Here is a 25896-nt window from a genome sequence, read left to right on the forward strand (position 1 = left end):
GTTGTTAAATGATGTATTGATGTATGTGATGCTCCGTTATGTTGATAAACTCTGATAATTTTTATGAAATTTTTAAGTCGGAAAAACGGGGCGTTACACCCTCTATTTTACTAACAAAACATTAATCTTCCTTATTTACTTATCAAAATGACAAACACTTCCGTTATAATTTAACACGGTTTAAGCTTTGTTAATTCCATTTTTTTAGCAATTAATTTCTTTTTACGGGTATGAACTCTCTTAATTTTCAACCATTTTGTATTCCCATTTTTTTCCCAAAAAGGAGAAGTAGCAAAGAGCTGCAACCTCAAAATGTAAACTAGATAAGAGAGAGAACAAAAAAAAAAAGGGGATTAGGCCAAAACCTCCCTAAACTAGACAAACTCCACAATTAGGCAATCCCATAAGATTCCTCACAAAAGGCTCTCTAATAAATGAGGGCAAAAAATGACTCACTAACCAAACTATATAAGAGTTCAAAGAGAGCCTTATATTAGCCATTTTGTCGGCACAATGGTTTCATTTCCTATTGATATGACTGATCATTATGTTCATTTGTCAAATCAAAATGTTGCAATTATCCCTCTATTCTTTAAGGAACATAGCATCAAAGAAGATTTCTTAAAAGCTCGAACAACTAGAGATGAGTTAGTCTCCGACCAAACTTAAGACTTTAGTGATTTTTCCAAACTGAAAGATCACTCGCTGTTCCTTTGTCAACATGGTTTAATTTTTAAACTCTAATGTAATAAAACAGATATATCGAAGATTATTTCCTTTTCATTAGTCAATCACAACGTCCATCTATCTCTATATTCTCTTTTAGTCACTTCTTTAATAGTCAAAATTTATTATATTGTTGGTAAAAACAATTGTTATGGTTTCTCCATTGCCAGAAAAAAAAAAAACCTCATTCAACTTATTGTCTAAAGAGGAAACAGATACAAGATATATCAAACCAATATGACTGAAATTAAATTATGTATTTTGAAGGTTATTGAAATGAAATTAGATAAAATTAGAAGGTGTGCTTGTGTTATTTAAGAAAATATAAAGGAAGGTCAATGTAATTTGTCTTTTTTATCATTAACGTCATCTTTATCGTTAATCTTTTTTCTATTTTCTCAATACATACAACATTGCAATTCGCTTTGACATATGACTCCTACTTCGACGTCTAACCCGTGCGGAGCACGGATTAGTGGCCAGATAATTAATTAATATGAACTCAATTTAGATAATTAATTGGGTAATATGAACCTTCAACTCATAACCTATACCATTCAAGTGTAACATTGCCACCAAATAAATATCATAACAACTTGACGGTAATATCATAACAACTTGACGGTACTCAACAGACACTCTTTCCAATTTCAAAACTCTCCAATTAAACACTACCACGTCACAAATTTTCCCACCAATAAAAAAACCCCAAATTTTCAAACTTATTCTAATTTTCTAAATCCCAACGCACTATTTCATCCTTATCCCTGGATTTTCTCTCCTCAAAACCCCAAAATACCGTTTTCCCCACTTTTTTCTCTCCCCAAACTACCCTCCACCAGATAAATCTTCTCATGAAAGCTTCCCCAAATTCACTTCAAAATTCACCCGCGTAGTTTCCAATTTCCTTCTTCTCCCGCACGCTTTTCCAAATTCAAAACCCCCCAAAATTTTCAAACTCTCCCGCTCCTATTTTCAGTCAAAAGTCATTATTTAAACCCTTCACCTCTTCATTCTTATTCACACTTCTTCAACCTATCAAATAATCACTTTTTTTCTTTCAATTTCAATTCTCCAAACCAAACATGCCTGCTTTTCCAGAAGAACCCCTTCTTGCCCCAAACCCAGACCGATTCTGCATGTTCCCAATCCAATACCCAAAAATCTGGGAAATGTACAAAAAAGCCGAAGCCTCATTCTGGACCGCCGAAGAAGTCGATCTTTCCTCCGATCTCAAGCACTGGCAGAATCTAACCGACGGCGAACGCCACTTCATCTCTCACGTCCTCGCCTTCTTCGCCGCCTCTGACGGCATCGTCCTCGAAAATCTCGCCGGTAGATTCATGAAAGAAGTCCAAATCTCCGAAGCACGTGCCTTTTATGGTTTCCAGATCGCAATTGAAAACATCCACTCTGAGATGTATTCTCTTCTCCTCGAAACGTATATAAGCGATTCTGCTGAAAAGAATCGCTTATTTCATGCAATTGAAACAATTCCATGTATCGCAAAAAAAGCTGATTGGGCGATGAAATGGATTGATTCAAGCGATTCTTTTGCAGAAAGAATCGTTGCATTTGCTTGTGTTGAAGGCATCTTTTTCTCTGGAAGCTTCTGTGCGATTTTCTGGTTGAAAAAACGTGGTTTAATGCCGGGATTAACCTTCTCAAACGAGCTTATTTCACGTGATGAAGGATTACACTGTGATTTCGCTTGTTTGTTATACTCACTTCTACGCAAGAAGCTAAGTCCAGAGCGCGTGAAAGAAATTGTTTGTGATGCTGTTGAAATTGAAAGGGAGTTTGTGTGCGACGCGCTTCCTTGCGCATTGGTTGGGATGAATGGGGGTTTGATGAGTACGTATATTGAGTTTGTTGCTGATAGGTTATTGGGTGAGCTTGGTTGTGAAAAGGTTTACAATGTTCAGAATCCGTTTGATTGGATGGAATTGATTTCGCTTCAGGGGAAAACCAATTTTTTTGAGAAGCGTGTTGGGGAGTATCAGAAAGCTTCAGTTATGAATAGCTTGAATGGTAATGGTGCTGCTGATTTTTGCTTCAAGTTGGATGAAGATTTTTAGAGCAAGAAAGAAATTAGGGTTATGATTATCTAGTATTTTTATTTCTGAATCTTGTTTAATTAATAATAATTTAGGGTTATGTTATGCATTCTTAGGTTTCTTTTTCTTAGTTTTTTTTTTTTATGATCATGGTTAATGTATAAATGCAGTTTAAATGTTTAATGAAATTTGGTTCTTGTGCTTAAATAATTGATGTTAGTTTTTTTTTAATTTTTGATGGTGTGATTGAATACTCTTTTATTATTATTATTTTTTATAAATTTAAATGTAATTTGACTGAATTTGTTCTTGATCATTAGTTAATTTGATTGAATGAAATTGATTAAATTCAATTTCTCTTGCTTTGGTTGATTTTGTGAAAAGCAAACTGATAAGCTTTCTATATATTTAATTTAATTATTTCCGTTAAATAAAAACATCCAATATATAATTTTTGAAAAGGGTATAGTAGGTTATAAAAAATGATATAGATAAGATTCGTTTACGCGTTGTTTGGCAGTGAGAAGGGTGTTCTTTTTGTGAATTGTTAATGGCTTCTGAAACTCAAAGCATTGGAATGTTAACTAGGGAGCAGCTTTTTCATCTTTTTGAGCGATTCAGTGTTCTTACTTCACAACCTGGTACCCAAATTTTGTTTCACGGTTTCTTTATCTTTTTCTATTTTGAATAATTGATTTTTACCCTTTTTGAATTAAGTTGTAGGAGTAATATGATTTCGTGTGTGTATTTAAAGATGTGAAGAAAAGGATTGGATAAGCAGGTGAATTTCTTTTGGGTATTTTGTCTTGGGGGTTTATTTATGTTCTTCCTATTTTTTGTGCTCTTCTGTTGGTATCTGAATTGGGTGTAGATTTAATTGTACAGTTCATCTTCAATGTTAGGTGAAATTGCTATTTGGGTTAGTAATATATTCCAGTTTCCAGAAAGATTCTTCATTTTTGTTTTATAAAAAGAGGCATCGGAGGTGATAAAAATACGCATGTATGATATAACTGGCTTGAATTCATTAACTTGTGACAGCTGAGCTGAGTAACTAGAACAATCTGCGTGTTTCCAGATCTTAGTCTCTATGTAGTGAATAATTTTGAAAATAGCAAACATGGAAAAGAATAGTTTTGGCTAGCATCTTTGTGTTCGGTTGGCTGTAGTTTTACGGACAGACTATTTGAATGTTTTTTTTTGACAAGTCTATTTATATGTCAGACATCAGATAAATGTACAAGTCGGTTTCACATTATACGTTATGTTATGAAAGTCCTTTTGTAACGTGCGGTGTTGTCATTTTTCTGGAACTACCGATGAGCAGGAACCTGTTGCTGTGACTACTGCAATACAAGAAGAAATATTTTTGGAGATGGGTGTTGGTATGTTTTTTGTATTGAAATATATTTGTTATTGGTTGTATTTTGGGTTTGGAGTACCTGTGCTTTGTTTTTCATATAATTTATCTGTGTAGAGTCACAATATTATTTGTTTAATTTCAACATAGCTGCCTGCTCTGCTTGTCTCACAATGCATTGTTTCCTGAAAGTTCATCTCTACATGTGTGTGTGTATCTATAGATAGGATATTTCTTTTTTAGCAGTTAAAGAAATACACAAATGATAAAATTTTGAACTAGTTATTGATGGATTATGATGTAATATTAGGTTTTTGAGTCCACAGGCTGAGTTATAGCAGCCTCTTAAAGGATTACAAGCCTCCCCTTTTTATTGTATCTGCATCAAATGAAAATCCAAACCATGTACGAGGCTTTATTCTCTCAACTGAATCTTTGGTTCTATCGCCCCCCACCCCCTGTGAAGCTTTATTATAGTTTAAGTATTAGTATGTGTTCTTACATGAAATTTAGTTTTGGGGATTTTTGGTTCTGCACAAATTACCTGTGACAGCAATTGATGTAAAGGGTGGTTTCAATTATCTACAGTTTAGTTCTGAACCTGTGATTTGCTGATTAGCTTCAGTGGATTTAAACGGTGTTTTAATCAAAAGCTATTGTATTGAGATGAGCTGCGCTGGCTTGAGTTATGGAAACGAAAAGTTTGATTTTGAATAAGTAACACATTCAAAGTAACACTTCTGGCCTATTTCCATTAGTGCAGATCTTCGTTTTCTTTCTCACTCCACACATTTTGAATCAAAGGCCTACTACTGTCAATTTCCCCTGAAACCTTTCGTCATGTCCTTAAAAGGGAAAATTGTTTTTGATGGAAGCTTTCACCTTTACATGAGAGAAGCTGTTGTATGAGATTGAATTTTGATGGAAGCTTTCACCTTTCTCTGCTGCACTTGTGGGGCGTAATATGAGATTTGGAATCTTGCTATTGTATCTCTCGACTGTGTTCTCTTTCTTGCTAAGGACCTCAGCCTTTATTATTGAATTTTGACATACACCTTGTTGGAAATTCCGCCTTAATTGTTGGACTAGTGGAGCAACCCACAACTATATTTATCAGCAAGTGGTGGGAGATCTCAACATACCAATAGAGGACATTCCTCCAACTCCTTTATTTTGTTGGGTGTGAGGGGGTGGGTTTAGTCCCACAATGCCTAAAGACATGACCTAAACAGAGCATAGGAAGCTTGGACAGTCTTCACCTTACAAGGTCAAGTATCTGTTTCTCTGGCAGTTGTCACAGTTTGCAACAAAATTCTGTATATCTCTCTTCATTGCCTCCCAAAATATCACTGCATCAACTCTCTTATACATACTCTGTTCTGATTTAACAGCCGTTTAAGGTTTCTTTATACACAACTATTAAGAAAAACAATAAATTGACTAATACAAGCTAGTTTTACCAAATTAACCATATTTATTAAGAAAATGCATGCTTGATAATATCTTTGGTTAATGAAAAGTTCCAATAAAATTACATATTTCGTATATAATTAACAGGGAAAAATTGAAAAGATATGTTAGAAGATACACTTGGTTTATTCAATTGACAGAATACTTTGAATCTAAATTTTTATTTCTGAATTCTTGTATTTTACATCATAGGCCAGGTATATTTATAGGCCAGTTAAGCTGCACACAAGCTTCAACAACCTGTAACTAACTTGACCAGTTAGTTACATGGTTTTTTGTAAGCTATGTCTACTCTACAATTGGTTAATATAAACCAAATTGTAGGAGTGTTGACTTTAGCAAGTTAACACAGCTGATTGGCTTAGTAAATATTCTACTGAATTTCCAATCCATGTAGCTAGATTTCCAAACCTTTGACTGCACTTTGTGGCCATCACCCGATAGGTAGGATTGTAGGAATTTTCTCTACTGGTATGTTGAGATCTCTCACCACCTGCTGAGAAATAAAGTTGTGGGTTGCTCCACTAGTCCACTGTCAATTAGGATTGTCACCACACTTTTCAGAAAAGTACCCCAAAGTTTGAGTTCTCTCTCCGGAGTAAGCCCTACCATGCTTTGAATGTCTAACTTCACCATTCTCTCATTCAAAGAACCCTCGAGTCCATTTTTCTCTAGCTCCCCCCTTTTACTCCCTCTAATTCCTTCACAATCATCACCTTGAACTGTTGTTTTACAAGGTGTGAATTTTTTATTACAAGTGAAGTAGAGTTCCTCCTTCTCTCCCAATATTCTCCTTCTGAAATAGATCAAATCCTCTTCCCTTGTTCTTATCAGTCACTTCTTTATTACTGATTCTATTGACAGAATTTGTTACCCTGCCAATGTTGGTAGCTTGGTTGCTGAGAGTTCCTTCACATCTCTCTGTAGATCTTCCTGGTTCTTGGTTGCTAAAACTCATTACTCCTGTGCTCTGTTCTGCCTGCTCTAATAGGATTCATCTAGGTAAGACTATTCTAACAGGATATCTGTGGGGGTAATGTTGATATTGATATATGAACAAATCTGTTTTACATTTCTTTTCCTGTATTTTACATTTATTTTCTCTCTATTTTAGTTTAGGATAGATGTGGGGTAAATTGGGGCATTTTGATACTCAGATTGTTGTATGCAGAATCTATGTTATCATCTAATCAAACTTTATAGTAATTTATTTTGGCGACCGAGGCAATAGGTTTGCGGTTTCTTTTTACTACTATATAATTTTCTTTAGGATATCTTGTATTTAATACTCCCTCCGGTCCTATTTACAAGAGAAAGTTGACTTTTTAGATATATTGAATAATGTATGTATCTAGTCAAAAACCTAAACCAAATACATAAATTATTTAATGTATCTAAAAAGTAAATTGTCTCTTGTAAATAGGACCAGAGGGAGTATGTCTATTTATATATATTTTTTTTCCATTATTTGTTTATACAACAGACCCAGGATTTGGTATTTCATGTCTTGAAAAAATCAGCACTGTATATGAGAAATGACCAAGATTTGGTGATTCAATTCTATAAATTCCTCGCCAAGTAAGTTCTCTATATCTTTATGTGTAGCATTAACTCATTTTTATCCTGTTAACGTTTTCTCTTCACTTCTTTGAGCAATTCATGAAAGTACATACCAAGCCAATATATTTTCTAGCTTTGAGTGGAAAAATGATAGGTAATTACTCACTAAGGTTTTTGTTTAGAAGAAGTTAAATAAGAAGCAGGGAATCATCTCCCTAAGCAAGTATGACTAAAGGAGTGTCTAGGTCTCTCAAAGAGTCCAGCACACCTTTTTTTGCTTCTGTTCTGTTGAGTGGAAGTGGGGAAGAGAGTTTTAGACTAAATTTCCGCGCAAATTTACGTCTTTTATCGACATCACAGTTGGATCTTCTTAATGTTTAGGCTACATATAAGGGACAACACTTTCACTCTTTGAAGCCACAGAATCCTCATATTGGTTGGAATAAGTTTAATAGTTTTTTTCATGCTGGAGGGCTTTGGAATATGGTCGTGCATAGTTATGCTTATGTTTTATTTATTCTAGTATTCTGGACCAGTTTGTGTGTTCTAAACAACTTATCTGGAGTTTTTTTTCCCACAAAAAATCAATCTAAGGAGAACGAACCTGAATCTTTCGAAGTTATCTATATTCTCTTTTCTGATTCTACACAAAAAAGGATTATTACTATTAGCAAACAGTTTTTTAATGCAAAAAGGGCCTTATACTAAAAATTATGAAATGTCAGAGAAGAGATGGCCTGCAATGAAGCAGAACTTGGGGAAGAAGAATTTGCAGAAAAAATGCGCCAGCAACAAAACTTACAAACATGTAAGCTTTTCAACTTTATGTTGAACTTTTCTGTACTTACATGTGCACACTAGATAGAGATGCTGCAGCAAAATTGCTAATATCGAGAGAGTAAATCTTCACAGCAACTAGAGATGCTGAAGCACATGCCCAAGTTTAACCTGGATGATCAATCTGCCATCCTTGAGAAGGTAAACACTAGTTTTCAAATTACAAGCACTTTAATTTTCTTGCATTATGGATTATCCAACGGTCGTAGTCAATTAACGCAGAAATCTGTCTCTTGGTTGCTATCATCATATATCATATTATTGCATGGTATTTGATTTTGGTCCATAAGTATCAAATGCATCTCTGATGGTTTACAAGTTCTGTGAATGGGTCTTAAAATGTTATTTAAATGTAAGCGTGATTGGTAATGGGACAAGTCTGCTAGCATTTGTTAGGATTTGTTCATTTGAGCTTTCATAGTTCAGTTAGAGTCTGTTTGGATTGACTTATTGAAGCTTATCTAGTGTCATAAGAACTTGTGGGACTCTTTGGGAGAACTTATTCAATAGCTTAAGACATGTTCATAAGCGGTTTTCAACGTATTTCCATAAGCTTTTCAGAATAGCTTATGAAAACAATTTACAGTTTATATGAAAACTGTTTGACATTATTTCTATCTTGTTATAGAAATAACTTGTACATTAGTACTTACATGATAAACGATAATTAAACCGTTTATCTAGACAGGGCCTTAGTTTATCTGAATTACATTACTTATATTCTAATCGAAATTATTAATATCCTTGGTTGTTGAATCATCAATGGTCAGTCTATGTTGCTCTTTCTAAAACTTCCGTATAATATTCAAATATTTCAACTTGGTTTAGCTTACTTACTTTGCAGATAGTTACACAGCTTGATAATATTTATGCATGAGTTTTTCTTGTTGAATATTATGTACCAAGTAAAGTAGTTGAAATGAAAACAAATTAATTCGATGAATTTTCCATTTGCACCAGCAGATGGAAAATGGGAATGATGAAAGCGAGACATCTATTTGTCAGCTGAGGAGATTGAAGAGATAGTTCAAAGGAAGGTGACCCCTCTGTTTAGCCCAAGTTAGACCCAAAATCTGCCTTTAGTCAAATGCATATTATTCCACGTTGTGTTGTATTATTCACTTCACTTCATTTAGACTTCTTCTTACATTATTGAATTTTTTGTTCGTTTTCTTCCTGAATGGTCTTGTTACACGCTTTGTAAACATTGCCGCGATCATCTTGAGAACATGTTTGGATGTCTTAAGTTTTTTTAAATTGGGTCAAATTTTAAACGACTTTATTAATCTATTTTGAGAACAAACACTTGAAAGTTATAGATTGACTTAATTGAAAAATTCTTTCATTTTTCGTCGTATTTGCTAGAACATGAATGCTTTTCATTTACCCAAATCCCATCTCATACTTTTCATAATTGCAGTTTTAAGATTTGCCTTATCCTATCGAGTATCAATTGTTGAATGATGCATTTCCCAAATAAGTAGATATACAGAAACTTGTTATTTTATTTTAAATTTTAAAGGTGGTTTGACGACATGAGAGTCAATCTCAGAATGAAATCAATTTGAAGAGAATCACTATACATTCTTAAACAACAAATTTATTTTATATATTTATGAAGATTTTACAATGAACTCAAATTTGTTACCCTTTTATTGTGGACAATTTTGAATCCATCCAATCATGTTTGGCATGTGTAGTTCAACCTGTTTCTAAACCAAGCATTCATTACATGGTTTCCAAAACATTCATAAGTAAATTTAACTTTGTATCAAACATTTGGTAGCTGGAGCTCCAGGTATAACAGTATTATATTTTTGTTTCTTTAAAGGGTTCAAAGCAAAGTATAAAGTATGAGATATGAAGTGAGTTGTATTTATAGTAAATATGAGTTTATCCCCTCTTTACATTAGCTCTCACTTCTAGAATTTGAGGAAAAGCAGAGTTTGTAGTATGTGATGTATTTTGCATTGGTTTAGCCCAATTTCTGATGATACTATGAGATCGTTGTACTCAATCTTGGTGCATGTCATAATATTGTATTGTCAAAATATTGTATAAACGTTACTTTGTTTTTCACAGATACTATAGAAGACAAAGTAAATGTTAGAACAAACTCTTCAAAGAAAAAAAAGAAATTAACAACACAACTATTCATGCACAAAATCCGAATGCAGTATCAGTAACATTTACAGCAGGTGGAATAATAAAATGCCAAAGTTTCGTAATACCACCAACTCTATATTTAATGCACAAAAACTCCTTAGCATAAAGTTTCTCAACCTCCCTATCCACATCATGAAGAAACACGTGCGTAACACCGGCTTTTTTCCTCCCACACGCCATCACTGATGCGGAATATATCACCGCCATCCTCCCTGGAGCCGAAGGGAAATATCCCCTCGGGGCATCAATCATAATCACATCCCAATCCTGATCATACACCTCTTCCGGAAGCTCGCCCAATGCAAGCCTGCAACGCAATCATCTTTCAGAGGGTGATCGTCTGCGCTGATGCCACCGCAATCCTTCTTGCTTTAGCCTCAGTGAGGCGCGTGTTATAACGCTCGGTATGTGCATGTAGGACAGGAAAACCTTAGGGCAGAAATGATCCACTTAGGATATTCTACGAGATATAGCGTGATTCCACGTGGATTAAACGAATCCCACACAAGCGTGTCGTGACCAATTCCAAATACGAGAAAGTTGTCTGGCTCTAAGGATTGTAACACATCGAATGGTCTTCGGATCTCGCCTTTAGACAGTAGGGGAATGTCACGCGCTGTTGCATAGTGGAACATTGACACGAGAGGGATCGCCGAGGTGTGGAATTCCTCAGTGAGTGTGGAATCCCTCTTGTTGGAATGGGATGTGTTTGGGTGTTTCTTTTTATGGAATGATTTTGAAATTAAAGATTGCATAATATGATGAGTGTGAATATTTGAGTATGGTGAGGTTTGAATGAGTGACTAATGTGATGATGGAGAAACTGATGCATGGAGATGAAAACCGATTTCTTAGACCATTTACAATGGACTAACTGAAAAAAAAAATTCAACCATTAAATTAATGCAAGGGCATGTTGAAAAACATGTGGATTATTTGAGGTTGAATTTTTTCAACTGTTGAATGTTGAATGAGGAGATAGTGGGGGAGGGTGTGGGGTCCAATTAATACACTTGTCAAAATCTAAAAAATCACAACAACCAATAGTATTTTGCCAAGTGTATTAATTGGACCCCACACCATCCCCCTCTATCTCATCATTCAACGGTTGAAAAAATTCAACCTCAAATAATCCACATGTTTTTCAACATGCTTTTCATGCCATTGCATTAATTCAATGGTTGATTTTTTTTCTTTTCAACTAGTCCATTGTAAATGGTCTTAGGTGTTAAGAGTTAGAAGGGGCCCTTTTTGTTTATGGTTATGACTTTTTCTAAAATTAGCTTCATTTAGACATTGTCACCTTAAGTTGTGGGATGAATAAATTTTTTAAGAAATAAATAAGATAAAGAAAAAAGACTACCGTTGATAAGGGTCTTCACTTGAATGTGAAATCAAGTTAGTATATGAATTTCAAAGTTGATATAGCATTGCTGGTCACAAAGGGCAAAGTTGAGCCATGCATCAGACTTGAATTAAATTAAAAACAAAGGTAAAAATAGTGGATTGTTTCCCCCCTGGATTATAGAACTCGTAAGTAATAGGGAAAATAAAGTTTTTGTTTTTTTTCATAACTTGGAAATCATCTGTACGCAAAGATAAATCCCTTAAGTCGGGAGGAATCACAATGAGTGGCAAAACTCTTCCTCAAGAGATTTTACAACGCATTATTTTAACGTTTGGACTTGAACTCATGACCTCTGATTAAGTTGGAAGAGATATCTTACCATTTTGTCCAAATGCTATTGGGTGAAAAATAAAACCAATAACCACTCTATCATACTATAGATATCTTTTGTCATTTTAATATATAATATAGTTTAACAAAAATATCCAATATATTTGATATATCCATGGTATGTTCCTAAATTATTCTTTAGTTAAAGTTCTACGATATAAACAACACTCTAATATTAATTATATTTACTTTATTACTTCAAAAAAATTTAATTATAATCAACTTTGGAATTATAAAATAAATTAGTAATACTTAATTTCTTTTTTGAACAGGAAATTAGTAATACTTATTAATTAGGAGTATATTTAAAAAAAATTATAAATATATAGGTGGTATAGTAACCTCTTGTAAGAATATAAGAATGCTGAAATTTCGCTTTGCCATCTCATCTTTCTACCAAAAAAATAAAAAAAAATAAAAACAAGAAGCTGGCACCATTTGCACAGCTTTGTATTCATTTGCAAAGACAGACAAACATACAAAAAGCTATGAGAGTGATTTCTTTCAACTATAATAACAAACTTGTTATTCACCAAAGAGAATATAAGCTAAACAGAATAACATCGGTCTAAATAGAAACTAAAAAAATCCACATCATTAGCAGATATAATTTGAATGGGCACATCATTAGTAGTATGTTGTTACTACAGCCTCCAGCACGATTCTATTTTCTGATCTTCTTAATCATCTTTTTTCAACCCTGGTATACAGCAATTTTGCAACGGGACAGCATCCGAGGATCGATCATTAAGCAATCACATTAATGCAGATTGATTAGAGTGTAAGCTTATTTCTTAGTAACGGATGAGCCCGAGTTAGATCCCTTCCCGCGCTGAACAGCTCGAGGGACAAATGACATGCCTTTGGTGTTACGGCGACCAAAGCTGATAGAGGAAGGAGTGGTGTCCGAAGTGTTAAGAGTCCCACATCGGTTAGGAGTTGGCCTGACAATTTGTTTATAAGATGGTATCAGAGCCTCTTCACGATTATGGGCCACCTGTTGTCAGGTTTCCGTTATCGGGCCACCCGTCATTTATGTTCACGCTTTAGATGTCTAATCCTGAGCGTGAGGGGGTGTGTTAAGAGTCCCACATCGGTTAGGAGTTGGCCTGACAATTTGTTTATAAGTGGGGGCAATCCTCACTTATAAACAAATTGTCAGGCCAACTCCTAACCGATGTGGGACTCTTAACACGAAGTATTTAATCTAGCTACTGCTAAAACAAGGTCATCCATAGGTGCATTTCCCACTTCCATCATTCCTGAAGAATCCTCCTTTTGAGAAGCTAGCTACTGCTAAAACAAGGTCATCCATAGGTGCATTTCCCACTTCCATCATTCCTGAAGAATCCTCCTTTTGAGAAGATTTTTTGCGTTGAGACTTTATCTTGTGTTTCTTTGATGGAAGAGCCTTCTTGAAAAACTTGAATAAAAGGGCAACCCGGTGCACTAAAGCTCCCGCATACGCAGGGTCCGGGAATTTATGTTTGTCAACTAGATGTTGCTGCCTACTTCTGTAGCTTTTGAATTTCAAACCGAAACCTTCCACTAAGCATTCATACTATATGACAAAGACATAAGAACCATGTCATAGAGATTGTCATTTGTCGCCTAATAGATTACACAACAATAGAGGTGACCAAAGTCTATTCTCATCAGGCGAGGTGAGTTACATGAATCAAATGAGATCATAATATCCCTATCGTTAATGATATATAACGATAGATCATTTAATTTGAATTCCTTCTTAATGATTTGACCTATAGTTTTCTCTGGTTTCGCTTTATCACTAACTAATGGACTATCTTTGCTTTGATCTACCTTCTAAAAACAAACTCAACTATGAGCTCTAAACATTAAATTAAATAGAAGATATGAAGGATGTAATAAAGGAAGAAAGATATTCTAAACATTGTTTGAAATAACCAAAATTGTAAAATAGGTCTTTCTTTTTTCAATTTGTAAGATTTTAAATTAAGGTAAGAAAAAAATATGAGAGTACTTCACTGTAAAGAAATTTGAAGAAACAAAAAGCGTAGTTGAATATCTTACAACTACCATCTCATTAAATTTAATCATATACACTAAAAAAGAATCATGAGCTTCGGACATTAAAATAGGTCTTTCTTTTTTCAATTTGTAAGATTTTAAATTAAGGTAAGAAAAAAATATGAGAGTACTTCGCTGTAAAGAAATTTGAAGAAACAAAAAGCGTAGTTGAATATCTTACAACTACCATCTCATTATCTTACAACTACCATCTCATTAAATTTAATCATATACACTAAAAAAGAATCATGAGCTTCGGATACATGTATGCTGAGCAAACATGATGTTTGTTGGGTGCAAACATGATGTTGGGTAGACTAGACAGATACACTAAAAAAGAATCATGAGCTTCGGATACATGTATGTTGAGCAAACATGATGTTTGTTGGGTGCAAACATGATGTTGGGTAGACCATGATGTTTGTTGCGTGCAAACATGATGTTGGGTAGACTAGACTCTAGAATGTAACATGTAACGAATATTGGGGCCTAACTCATCGTTACAAAAAACTAGCTTGTACGGTGAGGAGTGCATCCTCTTTATAAACTCTTCTCCATAACCCTATCTATCTGATGTGGGACTAAATCCCACCGAGTGTTGGCCGCCAACATAGAACACACAGAACATGATGCAGTATGCCTTGCATTATAGTGATTTTCAAAATCCTCCATTGAAGCCAAACACGCTCCACACCCAACAATGGGACGGAAAATTTCCCTGCACAAAGCGATATGTTACGAAATGAGGCGCGCATGCTACCATTTTATCAGTATAAATTCAAAGTCAAAGATTAACTTATAGGAAAAATCACAATCTTCAACAAAGGTGAGGCCAATTCGCGATAAGTTTGGCAAAATTACAACATGTCACCATTATGTTGATAAAAGATACACATTGGAGTTTCAACAAAATCACGGTGTTATTGTGATTTCGTGAAACACATCGTTATTTGAAAGAATTAATAGCAGTTTTGGCCCCCTATGTTTCAAGAAGTTGTGATTTTGTCCCCTAACAAAATAAAATACAAAACCGTTCCTAAGTATTGCCCCTTTTGTAGTTTTGGCCCCCAGACCAATTTTGACCAAGTCAAAGCTGACGTGGACGCCAAATGTGTAGTTTATTTATTTTTTTAATTAAAAAATTTTATTATTTTAATAATTAAAAAGTTAAAAAATTACACACGTGGCATCCACATGTGCATTTACTTGGTCAAAATTGACCTGGGGGCCAAAACTGCAAAATGGGCAATACTTAGAGAGCGGTTTTGTATTTTATTTTGTTAGGGGGTCAAAATCGTAACTTGTTAAAATATAGGGGGAAAAATTGCTATTAAACCTATTTGAAACATACAATGGTGTAAAGCAAATCAAAATGTGTTTTTCCACACAAAGGATTATAGATATAAAGTAAACATTTTCAAGAACTATAAGAAAGGTCTTTCATCGAGAAGCATGTAGACTATAGCTAGAAATGACAATCAATCCATCATTAACCGTCTGTTTGGTTGAAGAGAAATAAGGAAGAGAGAAAGAGAGAAGAGAGAAAGAGAGAAGAGAGACCAACTTTCTCTTGTTTGGAATGAAGAGAAACATGGAAGAGAGATTAAAAAAATGGAAGAGAGATTAAAAAAGTGTGGGACCCACCACCTTTTTATGTCTCCTCACGATAGAGAAGAAAGTGGGGAGAGAAGGCTTTTACCCTTGTTGTTCCTTTTTTACCCTTGTATTGAAATATTATATCCAATTTTTTACCCTTGTTCCTATTTAATCTTGTTGTTCCTTCTATAATCTCTCGGCACTGTGTATGAAGTGTTTCTATATTACTGGAAAAGCAAGTGATAGTTTAGTAGATAGACCAACATTGGAAATGAATTTATGAGTTGATTTAGTTAACTATTTTTTTACCAGAACTAAATTATTTAAACCTTGTCAAAAAAACTAAAAATAATTAATCTAATCAAATTAAAAAAAAATTATTAGTTTGTAGTTTAATAAATAAATTCACATACATAAATAAATTAGTATATGTTGATCGAAGGATTTTAATTTGGATTTATGAAAAAAATAATTTTTTCCTTAAAAAAAATAATTTTTAATTTGGGGCATTTTAGTACTTTCAAAAGTAATTAACACTTCTTTCTTCTCTATTTCTTCTATCTTTCTCTCCTAACAAACAATCCATCAAATCTACTCTATTTCTCACTTATTTCTCTCTTCTCTTATGCTCTCTCACCTATTTCTCTCTTCACAACTTCTCTTCACAACGAAACAAAGTGTAACTGTTCTCAAAGGCTAATGATCTCAACAACTTCTATTGAACATCAGCTGAAGTTTGAGGAAGACCTAATAGTACATTAAATATTTTGAATGAAAATTTGGATTTATGGATATTGGGTACCCGTTTCTTTACGGGTGGGTCATTAATTTTTGGGCGTAGTAAGAGAGCCGCTGCATTGCTTAAACACTTTTATCATCCCAACTCAACGTGTTCTACCAAACATGGTGGAGAGTTACACCATCAGTCATCACCACCTTGAATCGTGATTTTCCAATACACTTCATTCTCGTCCCAATTTTCACATCATCATCATCATTCTCTCTTCTTCTCACTCTCTCTCTCTCTCTCTCTCTCTCTCTCTCTCTCACACACACACACACAACCAGTGTGTGTCACCACAAGTCACAGTTCAGTAGTCATTATTCACTCTAAGGTAAGCCAATTGATTTTCCAATTTCTTGTTTTAGGTTTTCAAAATTGGGAATTGGAAATGAAATTTTGTTATGACCAAATTGATGCTTTTGTTTCATGTAATTGGATTGGATATCAGTTGTTTGTTCAAATGTCTGAATGAATCCGACTCGCATTTATGTATATCAGTTGTTTGTTCAACTGTCTGAATGCATTTTCCTTTTTGACATACAGAAGAAGGCAGATGGGAACATCGGTGCAAGTAACACCACTTTGTGGAGTTTACAATGAAAACCCTCTCTCTTATTTGGTTTCCATTGATTCTTTCAACATCCTAATCGACTGTGGTTGGAACGACCACTTCGACCCTTCACTCCTTCAACCCCTTTCCAGGGTAGCATCAACTATAGATGCTGTTTTACTTTCACATCCTGATACACTTCACCTTGGCGCTTTACCATATGCCATTAAGCATCTTGGACTTTCTGCTCCTGTTTATTCAACTGAGCCTGTTTATAGATTGGGACTTCTCACTATGTATGACCACTTCCTCTCCAGAAAGCAAGTGTCCGACTTTGATCTCTTCACTCTAGATGACATTGATTCTGCTTTCCAAACTGTAACAAGGCTAACATACTCTCAGAATCATCATCTCTCAGGTAAGGTAACATAACACCTTCCTCAATTTATTATGTGTTTGTTACCATCAATGACATTCATTTTAACCAATATTAGGAAAGGGAGAGGGAATCGTGATTGCACCACATACTGCTGGACATCTTTTGGGAGGTACGATATGGAAAATTACAAAGGATGGTGAGGATGTCATATATGCTGTTGATTTCAATCATAGGAAAGAAAGGTAAATTATTGATTTTTTTACTTCTCCAAAATTTATCGCGTATATTCTTAACGACAAGAAAGTAAGCTACTTATCAATCTTATTTTCACTAGGCATTTGAACGGAACTGTTCTAGGTTCTTTTGTTCGGCCGGCTGTTCTAATAACCGATGCTTATAATGCTTTGAATAATCAGCCTTACAGACGTCAAAAGGACAAAGAATTTGGAGGTAACTAACATTTAAATCTTATAATTGCTACACTTTGACACAAATAAGCTGAATTTTTCATTTTTTGTTTTGCTATTAAGAGAAAACTGAAATATTTTTTCGCCTGGGATATTCAAAGACAAGGCATGCAAGCATTAAAAAGTCTTCATCACGAAATGAGAAAACTGTCTAGACTATATACTTGGTTTTTTCTGATCATATATCTTGTTGATTATTTAGATATCTTAAAGAAGACTCTAAGGGCAGGTGGCAATGTGTTACTACCTGTTGACACTGCTGGACGAATATTGGAACTTATTCTGATGCTGGAATCGGTCAGTACAAGAAAAGAATTACACTTTTATTCTCTCTTTCTCAGTTTATTCCTAAATGTACATGCATGTGTTGACATCAGATCTTGCTGTTTGCAGTATTGGGCAGATGAAAACTTGAACTATCCTATATACTTTCTTACATATGTTGCATCCAGCACTATTGATTACGTGAAAAGTTTCCTTGAGTGGATGAGTGATTCCATAGCGAAGTCCTTTGAACAAACTCGTGAAAATATATTTCTTCTGAAGTAAGTTGTGTCTTCCTTGATTTATATTGGGAGCAAGATAATTATATGTCAATTGCATTTTTGTTCTTGGGGATGCTACCATGCCTTTTTATTGTTTAAAATTTCAAACCTAAAAGTAATGAGTTTCTTGTGATATTTTAAAATAGAAAATTTTGTTCAGTCATGGGTGAAAGATGAGTTTTAATAACCTACAGGTTGTCACGCACACTTTGAGGATCTTTCCTATATACACCCTCCGGTCACAAATATAAGCAAAAATTCACTTTTTAGGTTTATTCAATAAATGATGTATGTGGACTATTTAATAGTCCAAATACATCATTTATTGAATGAACCTAAAAAGTGAATTTTTGCTTATATTTGTGACTGGAGGGTGTATGTATTAAACAAATATTTAAGAGAGAGGGAGATATGCACGTTCAGTGTAAACTAGTTTTACACCAATTTCCAAGAAGAAATATTTTAGTTATTTTTAAGATGTTGTTGAAAAATCGGTTTATGTGGCAATATGATGAATTGTCTTTGGATGTTGGTGTAAAACTAATTTACACCGGCAATGCACCTCCATTAGCTCAAAAGTTAATCTCCTTTTATTTTAGTTTCTGCATTTATCTTGTGTTTAAAATAGACTGTAATGCCTACCTGCAGGAATATCACACTTTTGGTTAGCAAGGCTGACCTCGACAATGCTCCTGACGGTCCAAAGGTTGAATGATTTCTTATGCTAATATTTTATGAAGCCTGCTTCCTTACTGATTCTGATACACATATCTTGTATAGGTTGTTCTAGCATCCATGGCAAGTTTGGAAGCAGGTTTTTCACATGATATATTTGTTGAGTGGGGGAACGATGTCAAAAATCTTGTGCTTTTTACTGAAAGAGGCCAGGTATACTCTTTAGAATAAAATCATTTCTGATGTATTGTGTTTTAGTATTCTTGTGATAGAACTTCTTTGGAAAACTCCTACTCTTGGTCAAGGGAACCTAAAGGAAGGTGAAGCAAGAGTTCTTTAGAATAAAAACATTGATGATGTATTGTGTTTTAGTATTCTTGTGATAGAACTTCATTGGAAAACTCCTACTCTTGGTCAAGGGAACCTAAAGGAAAGTGAAGCAAGAGCGCTTGAGAGTGGAGATTAGGCAACTCAATAAACAACTAACTCCTGTGCATTCATCCCCAATGTGTGGCTCAAGTGGTTGAGTTGGATCAACTGAAAGAGTTTGAGAAGCAGTTCTAGAGTTCAAACTCTGGCTACTAACAACCCATTTGGGTTGGCGTTGTGGTGTTGGCTTGGGATCTTGGAGTGTGCTCCTCTCAAGGTCTCACATTCGATTCCCCGTGGTGCCAATTTTAGTGGGCTAAGTCCATATAGAGCTATGCTCTGGCTTTAAATGGGTACCCCCGCACGTGGACGGTGTGATTGGATCCCTCGGGTTAGTCGGTCCTTAGGCTGGATACCGAGTTTGCGAAAAGAAAAAAAACTCTGGCTACTAACATAACATACTAACAATAAGGTAGATATAACATGATATACTCCCAACAATTCTCTTATCTAAATCTAAGGAACAATCTTTTCGAAAATTTAATCCAATGGCTAACTTGAATTCGTTGCTTTTCGTCATCACGTCCCTCGTACCATTTAGTTTTCCTTTTATTATCTATGTTTTGAATTTTAAGGTGGGATTACCAACACACGCCCTCACGCTCGGGGCTGGATTTCCAACACACCCACTCATGCTCAGACCCAATGGGCATGGAGCGTGGCAACGCGGAATCCCGACAACGGTAGATCTTGGATAGGCTATGATACCATGTTGAAATCCGGGGCCTAATTCATCCTTACAAAACCGGTTTTGTAAGGATGAGTTAGGCCCCACATTTTGATACACTATCTAGTATACGCAAATCATCCTTTTTTATACTCCCTCCGTTTCAAAATGAGTGTCGCTTTAGCCAAAAAAATTTGTTTCAAAATGAATGTCACTTTCAGTTTCCAATGCAATAATAACTTTTTCTTTTCAATTGTACCCTCCAATTAATACTTTGCACAATACTTCCAAAGTATTACTTTTAAAACTAACCAATAGTTAATAAGGATAATTTGGTAAAATAACCATTCTCTTTCTTTTAATCATTGCATTTCTTAATATGTGTATAAACGCCTAAAACGACACTCATTTTGAAACGGTGGGAGTAATTTTTAAGGTAGATATGATTAAAGTTAAATATTTTTAGTGACCAACGAGTATGATTAACGACAGTAATAAATTGTTCATTTCAATTAAATCATTTCTTTAAATACTATATATTTGTTAATCTTATGTTTCAATTGATCCTTATGTATACAATGCATAGTTTGGCACACTAGCTCGTATGCTTCAAGCTGATCCACCTCCAAAAGCTGTCAAAGTCACTGTGTCGAAGCGAGTTCCTTTGGTTGGTGAAGAGCTAATTGCCTACGAGGAAGAGCAAAACCGAATAAAGAAAGAAGAAGCTTTAAAAGCAAGTCTTGTGAAAGAGGAAGAATTTAAAGCATCTCAAGGGGCTGATAATAATGCTATCGATCCAATGATCATTGATACTGGCAATAGTCAACCATCACCAGAAGGTATGTATTGTATTAATTATTTTGGAGCTAATGATTAGAAGTGTTTCCTTTTTTTTTTTTTTTCCTTCCTTTCACTACAAATCATGACAAATTTGGTGTTGTTTTTATGTTAAATGCATTCACTTAGGTATTTAGAATTATCCACTTGTGTTTCCTCATATCATATTAATTTTCTTTTTTGTTTTATTTAATTGTTTTATTTAACTATGCCATTTTGGGTCCTGTATACTTTTTTCTACTATTATTAGCTGAATCTATTTATCTTTAACTAGTTTTGAGTCTTGGAAAGTGCTACACAGAGTGTTAAAACAAAAGAATAAATAACTTCATCCATTCCCTTCAGTTACAAAACAACCACTGAAATCTATTAAATAAGCTACATTTAATAGCCATATAATATAAATCAATTTTGGAGCTAACATTTCTGACACTTTTATCACTGTTTTCTGAACCTGCTGATGTAATATTACAATGCAATTTGTATGATATAATCATGTTACATCTACCTTAAAATAGCTATATCATGTGTGTGTGTAATATAATGCATCTTCGAATATATTTTGTATTTTTTTTTTTTACGATGTTTCTTTCGACCCCTTAAGTAGTTTAATTTGCACTTGCAGTGGCTGTTCCTAAAAATGGAGGATACCGGGATGTATTCATTGATGGATTTGTTCCCCCTTCATCTAGTGTTGCCCCAATGTTTCCCTGTTATGAGAATATAACAGAATGGGATGATTTTGGTGAAGTCATAAATCCAGATGATTATGTAATTAAGGAGGAAGACATGGACCAGGTAGCAAATAATGTAAGTTTCCGCTATAAAATATCAACCTCGTGACATCCCAGTTTCATTAGAAATATCTATTCCTGTTCAAAATGGCATTAGTGTTCATATCACATGTTTCCGTTCTGAGTTACTAGTTTATTGTAGACCACATTATAAAGGAAAAGCTTATAACGGTTATTATAATTTTTTACATTGATAAAGGTTAATGCCATCATTGGATTGAAAAGGAGTAGGAAACGTTATAAATGATAAGATATGATACGTTCGGCTTATGGAAAAGCTAGTCTTTAACTATTTCCCCATGACTTAAATGTGGAATGTTAGACATTTGTCTTCTATCCATGAAAAAAATATTTGCTGTGATCTAAGTTTTCTTATTGGTGATTAGAAATGTTTGCTGGTAATTGCACTCCAACCCTGTTATGAAAAATAATACTTGTTTATCATTTTCCTATTTTTTCTATTAGGTAGGTGGTGATTTAAATGGAAAACTAGATGAAAGTGCTGCAAGTTTGATATTTGATACAAAGCCATCAAAAGTTATATCTGATGAAAGGACTGTAAGCTTCACTCACTATCTTTTTCTTAAATCTTTATGTTCCATGTTCTTGTGATTGGTAATTTTATGTAATTGTGTTGGAATTTATTACTGCTATATTCATATATCGATTAGATGAATGAAGTTGAATCGCCTTTTCCGTTTTTGGCTTTGTCACCAAATTTATTATTTTGCAAATATTAAAAGTCTCCGTCTTTGATATTTTACAAAAGATATTATGTTTGTTTTTTCTAACATCTGTATAGTCCTGCAACTGATTTTCTTTCCCAAACTACTTATTTGCTCCTTAGTTAGATAGATTATAGTCTCCGATGGAAGTTTATCTTACAGGCATTTTTTATCTTATTTTATCCCTTAAATTCAATATATTAGGCGGAACATCGATGCAATAGGTTACAGAGTTGAAACCACATTCATGATTTATTAAAATTCTAAGCTTTGTCGTGTGCATTAGGGTTGAGTTCGACCAATCCAAATTCTAAGATGGTATTAATGTCTATCCTAGATCCACTGGGCCACTCGGGTCACACTCTAGATGTCCAGTCATGGGTGTGAGGGGGTGTTGAGAGTCCCACACTAGAGAGATATGACTTGATAATGTGTTTATAAGTGGGAGACATCCGTCACCTTATAAGCCAGGTTTGTAGGGTTAGGTTCAACCCAGATTCTAAGATACATATACATTTCAGACTGCAAAACACATTAGACAATAAGTACTATTATGGGCAAGGAAGCTTGTTTTGATTGTGGATTTACACTTGCATTTCTTGTATTTGTAATACCTTCTGCATTTATTACTCTACTTGTATGAATCTTAAATGGGACGAACTACTTATGATGGTGTTGATTTTGTTGTTGTCTAGGTCCAAGTCAGATGTTCATTGGTTTACATGGATTTTGAAGGTCGTTCAGATGGAAGATCAATTAAGAACATTCTCTCCCATGTTGCTCCCCTAAAACTGGTATGTATCTTTTTGGTCTTTTTCAATACAATCAACAGGGCACATCATAAATCTTCTATAACGTACTTGTATTTGGAGGATAGATCAGAACTCATAGGTTGCCATATATTTCCACCATTAAAAACCATATGATATTGAAAATAATCGATTTTAATTTTTAATTGATGTGAAAAAGTGTTGTCAACTGCGGATTGTCGAAAATAGTGCTCTGTTAAAATTCCTCCTCTACCCTATAGTGCTATTAGCGCTACTATAGCCACTGTTTGTCAACACTTTGTACTAAATCGCATATCCCAGAACAATAGCAGTTTGGTAAAATTCACTACCCTATAGCCACTATTTGACAACACTGATGCAATATTTTAAGCAAAGAATACTTTGACCTTCTGGCTGCAATTTTCAGTAGGGGCAACAAATTAGGATTTTAGCTAACTAGGGTTATAACTTTTTATTTATAAAGGCACTGGAATTTGAAAATATGTAAAATCTAAGATGCCTACTTAAAGTATTAAATTCTATTGAAATGCACACTATTGATATCTATGGCTGTGTGTTATATAGCTATTTTATGTTCACATTCCTATTAATTGTGTACTAGTCTTTAATTTTGAGAAATATTTTTATTTTCTCATTTATAAAATGTTTTGTACAAATAATTTATATTCTTCGGCACAGCAGCCATCTTGCTATAGCAATTTTGGGATTGGCAACTGCACTCTAAGCATCTATTTGTCATGTTTATCATTGTATCATTTGCTTTTGTTATTTTTATATCATGCATGATGATGAATCTCACTATTGTCCTGAAGGTTTTGGTGCATGGATCGGCTGAAGCTACAGACCATTTGAAGCAGCACTGTCTAAAGAATGTCTGTCCTCACGTTTACGCTCCCCAAATTGAAGAGACTATTGATGTTACCTCTGATTTATGTGCTTATAAGGTGCAATGACATAAACTTTTGTACATTTGCTGAAAAAGCTGTCCAACATGTCAAAATTAATCATGTTATGCTTTTCTGGTTATAGGTTCAATTATCTGAGAAGTTAATGAGTAGTGTACTCTTCAAAAAGGTATATAACATATGTCTGAACTGATTCATTTTATACAAATTGTCTGCCAGTTATCGTGTTGAATAATAAACATAAATTCAATTGCAGCTGGGAGAATATGAAATTGCTTGGGTTGATGCTGAAGCAGGGAAGACAGAAAATGACATGCTTTCGCATCTCCCCGTTTCCGGAGCGCCTCATCCGCATAAATCTGTTCTTGTTGGTGATTTGAAATTGGCAGATTTCAAGCAGTTCCTCTCCACCAAGGGTGTTCCGGTAATTCTGCATTTATAGATTTAGTACTAGTTTACTAATTCCTTCTTGCACTGATTCTTTATTCCTAAATGGAGCGATTTCCATTTCATTTCTCTGCCATTGAAAATGCGAGTTACCATGCGTTCTGAAACTGAAACTTGACTCAATTAAATCTGAACATTTTCTACTTTATAAAAAATACTTAATTAAAGTTTTAGTCCCCGTATTTTTACTCATCCATGGAATTGATCGCCCCAATTTAAAATCACGCGGTTTTGGTCCCTTTTTCATATTTTTCAACTCAGAATTGTGGATGTGACATGTTTTAAATGATGTATCATGCAACCCAATGATGTCAAATTATCAACCATTAAAAATGACCAGAAAACCCCCTTAAAACTTCAATTTCAGTATCACCATTTTTAATTTAAAAAATCTAAAAAAGGGACCAAAACTGTGATTTTAAAATGGGGGACCGATTCCGTGAGTGAGTAAAAATATGACTGTAATTAAGCCTATAAAAAAATGTGTCATAACATGATAACTTTTGTAGGTGGAATTTGCTGGCAGGGCTTTACGTTGTGGTGAATATGTAACTGTTCGGAAGGTTGGGGATGCAACTCAGAAGGTAAATGCTTCTTCTGAACATTTGTTAAATTTTATATTTTCTTTGGAAAACGACTTTTCGAATACAGCTGCGGCTATATATTCAGTTTTCTGATAAAGATATTTTAAACAGGGTGCTGGTTCTGGTACTCAGCAAATTATTATTGAAGGTCCTCTATGTGAAGATTACTATAAAATTCGAGATTATCTCTACTCGCAGTTTTACTTGCTTTAGATATGGTTGTACAAGTGCATAGGCTAACCGTTAACTTCTTACCTTCCCTACCCTGTTTTCCAAAAAAGGCAGAATGCAAAGTACTATGTAGATGCTTGTAAACATGGTTAATTCTGTAGCCATTCTAACAAGATTCACAGGAGCTGTTGTCCATTTTCGAAGTTTTAAATGAAGAAATCACACTACATTATTCTCAGTTTCTACCTCAAATTTACATCAACCATCATATCAACTGGGGTTTCAAGTGTGTTTGCTCTATTTGTATTTGTAGAAAAAGAATTTAATATGTTCCTATTTATCTGTGCCATTACTTTTCATCTCTAGTATATGCAGTGTTTAGACACTAACATTGAATTGGATAGATAAACAAATCTGTGTGGAGATCGTTTCTTTTCATCCTTTGATAATTTGGACCTTTAGCTATATTAAGAACTTATTGTTTACTGAATCACTATGACAATCCGATGGTGGTTCCTTTTCTTTAATGTTATTTTAGAAAGAAAAAGAGCATTCGTGAAATTCGTGGGATATTCTAGTCGTGATAT

General features: G+C 34.4%; 2 protein-coding genes and 1 pseudogene across 6 annotated transcripts; 2 read left to right on the forward strand and 1 right to left on the reverse strand.

Annotated features, from left to right (window-relative positions):
• The first annotated feature begins 1748 nt into the window (after positions 1-1748).
• LOC146954699 (ribonucleoside-diphosphate reductase small chain) lies at positions 1749-2990 on the forward strand. Its single transcript, XM_085717793.1, has one exon. It carries the CDS (start codon positions 1812-1814, stop codon positions 2802-2804), a length of 993 nt encoding a protein of 330 aa, XP_085573919.1. The 5' UTR covers positions 1749-1811; the 3' UTR covers positions 2805-2990.
• A 7115-nt stretch (positions 2991-10105) lies between these two features.
• Positions 10106-11158, reverse strand: LOC146954700 (arabinogalactan O-methyltransferase 2 pseudogene; annotated as a pseudogene).
• A 5264-nt stretch (positions 11159-16422) lies between these two features.
• LOC146954701 (cleavage and polyadenylation specificity factor subunit 2-like) lies at positions 16423-25870 on the forward strand. 5 transcript variants are annotated; one of them, XM_085717769.1, is made up of 17 exons: positions 16423-16674; positions 16887-17311; positions 17388-17514; positions 17607-17722; positions 17942-18036; positions 18133-18284; positions 18933-18990; positions 19065-19172; positions 20642-20894; positions 21518-21702; positions 22152-22244; positions 23107-23205; positions 24015-24146; positions 24232-24276; positions 24364-24531; positions 25064-25138; positions 25250-25870. In XM_085717769.1, exons 2-17 carry the CDS (start codon positions 16897-16899, stop codon positions 25349-25351), a joined length of 2223 nt encoding a protein of 740 aa, XP_085573895.1. In that variant the 5' UTR covers positions 16423-16674; positions 16887-16896; the 3' UTR covers positions 25352-25870. The 5 variants fall into 5 exon arrangements, with proteins under 5 accessions (XP_085573895.1, XP_085573903.1, XP_085573912.1 ...); XM_085717777.1 differs by having other exon boundaries at positions 21518-21690; XM_085717786.1 differs by having other exon boundaries at positions 17969-18036.
• The last annotated feature ends 26 nt before the right edge of the window (positions 25871-25896 follow it).

This window comes from Medicago sativa, chromosome 1 (genome assembly GCF_051527215.1).
Source record: "Medicago sativa cultivar Bolivia chromosome 1, Bolivia_mono, whole genome shotgun sequence".
Lineage (NCBI taxonomy): Eukaryota > Viridiplantae > Streptophyta > Magnoliopsida > Fabales > Fabaceae > Medicago > Medicago sativa.